The following is a 3,016-nucleotide window of genomic DNA, read 5'->3' as shown; positions in this document are numbered from 1 at the left end:
AAAGAGACTCGGCAGAAGGAGCGCGTATCCCCCAAACCGTCGAGAGGGCGAGGTCTGGACCCCAGGTGCTGAAACCGCAGCCCGGAGAGGAGCTCAGAGTTCGCAGCGCCCCCGGGGAAAGGGCAGGTTCTGGAGCTCGTCCCCGGAGCTGCAGGGAGGATGGCGAGGCAAGAGTGGAGCGCGCCGGGGCTGGGGCGCCGTGGGGTCGTGCGGGTTCAGCGCGCCCCGGCCAGTGCTCCCGCGCCTCTACTCACCTCTCCGAACTGGAAGGCCGAGACGATGGTGACAACGACGCCCACGAAACAGACGTAGAGCCCATACCTGTGGGACAGGCAGGTATAGGTCTGTCTCTGCAAGAGCTTGAGCAGCATCACCCCGGCCGCCGACACACCGCGCCGCGCCCGAAGGGCCGGAGACGTCGCCGCCGCCGCCGCCGCCGCCGCCGCCGCCTCCTCACTTATTGACAAAACAGAAATACACTCACAGACATAGAAAACAAACTTATGGTTACCTAAAGGGAAACGTGGGGATTTCCGGGAGCCGGGAGCCCACGCCCTCGGTGCGGCGGAGGCGGTCGCGCGGCCCGCTAGGCGGCCGGCGCCGCCCCAGTCTAGCCCAGCTAGAGACGGGGTCGGCAGCGGCGGCGGTGGGAACAGCAGCGCCACCTGCAGGGCGGAGGGGCGGAGGGCAGCCGAGTGCCCTCCCCGATTGCGCGTGCGCCGCGGGCTCTCTCGGCCTGGCTGGGATCCTCGAAACCCGGGCGGGCGACCGGGCCGGGGCTGGCCTCTGCAAGGAGGCCGCGACCCAGACGGTGCCATATTGACACGAATGTTTTGGTGCACAAAACCCTTCCTGCGTTTACAGTAATTGGGAAATCATGGTTTTTCACAGCCCTAAGAGGAGATGCTGTTATGGGCCTCCTTTCCTCTCTGGCTGTCTAACCATATTGTTTGAAAGAGGAAATTTGGGGGCTAAATGTGCCAAAACCTAAATTTATTCATTTATTTATTAATTAAATATGTATTTAGTGTCCGGTGCCTGGCATGGTGCTTGGTGTTGGATATTCAAAAATGAGCTAGGGCTTCCCTGGTGGTGCAGTGTTTAGGAATCCGCCTGCCGATGCAGGGGACACGGGTTCCAGCCCTGGTCCGGGAGGATCCCACATGCCGTGGAGCAACTAAGACTGTGCGCTACAACTACTGAAGACCGCACGCCTAGAGCCCATGCTCTGCAGCAAGAGAAGCCACCGCAATGAGAAGCCCGCGCACCGCAACGAAGGGTAGCCCTCGCTCGCCACAATTAGGGAAAGCCTGCACACAGCAACGAAGACCCAACACAGCCAAAAATAAATAAATAAATATTTTTAAAAAAGAACTAGATTTGGCCGCTGTTCCCAGAGAGTCTAGTTGGGGAGATAAACACATAAACCACTAAATACAAAAAAAGTTGTTATGATAGAAGTCATGCGATGTACTGGAAGTCATGCGGGCAGGAGCCCATGCAAAGGGGGTCAGTTACTTCTACTTTGGCACCAGATGATTTCTAGCAGGGCCTTCAGGTAGAAGAGGGGGTTTAGACAGTACCACATAATGGAATAAAACCAGAGGTCTTAAGACTCAAGGGGTTTGCAATGACAATATTTCATTTCAAGATACACTTTTTTCTCTCAACATTCTATTAACACTCCTGGTGTCTTTCCACCCCTCATCCCAGGAGAAGAGGGAGGTACCTGACTGGTGAGGTTGCAAGGAACTGAGCTTCTCTGCCAGAGACAGGAGTTCTGATCCCCTATCTGCCAAGTACAGGAGCACCTGTGTCCCAGCCTGGGCCTGGGCTTAGAAAGTCTGTCTTATTCAGGGAGAAAATATTGGCTGCCCACTTGTCTGAAGAGGTGAACAACATTCTCCAATTAACTCTGTCAGTACTAAAGCTGACGCTTTGATCTCCATCTCTCTGTACGTATACCACATTCTCAGTGGTTTTGAAACTTAGGAGACGAGAATGCTTTAAGTGTTGGGCTCCAAAACACCATCCATCTCTGAGTCACCTTTTGCTCAGTCTTGATGAAAAATGAGCAACCAAAATAAACAATCCTACACAAAGAAGAGCCTCTTGCCCTGGGCCTGCAAAACATAAATGTTGAATATAGAGATGGTGTATTTGGAAGGCCTTACCTTAAGCTTGATAAGAAAACTGAACCTAAACAAAGAGCTTGAACTAGCTGATTAAGCAAAGTTGAAATAACTCCTGATACATCTATATTTAGCTGAGTCCTTGCTTTACTCAAGGTAAAAAGTTGTTAAAATAAATAAATTAAAAAGTAAAATAAACTGTTCACATTATGAAATGCCTTTACTTTTCAGCTTTAGGTTTGAAATACTTGCTTGTTGTCAGACAACATACTTTAATTTTGTCCCCTGCCTCCTTTCAGGATATACAGTGTGTGTTCATAAAACACAGGTCAGTTGTAAATGACCTCATGCCTTTCTTTTTTTATCCTAAAAAAGAAAGCCAGGGCAGCTTTTAATTATTTTGCAAAATATCAAATAAAACAAAATTATTAAGAAATTTCGTTCCTTCTGATAGAATTCCAAGAGCCAAAACATAACATGGCCCACTGTTTATTTTTGTGAATGCAAATATATCATGTACACATAAACAAATATACATGTTTTTCTCATTAGTGTGAACATACATTATTCTATTTACCTGATTTTTACTTGTGGGTTTTTTGGTAGGTTTCATCTATGCCATACAGGCATCATAAAGGCAAGAGATTTGCCCATCTTATTCATAACTGTATCCCTACCCTTAGTATTGTTCCTTGCCTGTAGTAGCCAATTGATAAAAATTATTGGATGAATGTATATATTTTGAACTGATAAAAGTATCAAGTACACAGTTGGAATTATTGAAGTTTTGGTGAGTTGAATTTCAATATGTTGTTAATGGAAACAAGAATATTATGGGGCTTCCCTGGTGGCGCAGTGGTTGAGAGTCCACCTGCCAATGCAGG

The 3,016-nt window shown here is 48.4% G+C and overlaps 1 protein-coding gene across 1 annotated transcript in view; it reads right to left on the bottom strand.

Moving 5' to 3' along the window:
• The window catches only part of GNPTAB (N-acetylglucosamine-1-phosphate transferase subunits alpha and beta), a gene marked incomplete at its 3' end in the record, with an annotated part of 72,439 nt that extends 71,993 nt beyond the window's left edge, over positions 1 to 446 (bottom strand). Inside the window, exon 1 of the mRNA XM_007449170.1 lies at positions 255 to 446. Within this exon, the coding sequence (XP_007449232.1) occupies positions 255 to 371 (117 nt within the window). The remainder of the gene's footprint in view (positions 1 to 254) is intronic.
• Positions 447 to 3,016: the final 2,570 nt, after the last annotated feature.

The sequence above is a fragment of the Lipotes vexillifer genome, unplaced genomic scaffold, assembly GCF_000442215.2.
Source record: "Lipotes vexillifer unplaced genomic scaffold, Lipotes_vexillifer_v1.1 scaffold89, whole genome shotgun sequence".
NCBI lineage: Eukaryota > Metazoa > Chordata > Mammalia > Artiodactyla > Lipotidae > Lipotes > Lipotes vexillifer.
This window is presented reverse-complemented; position numbering and strand designations above follow the sequence as displayed.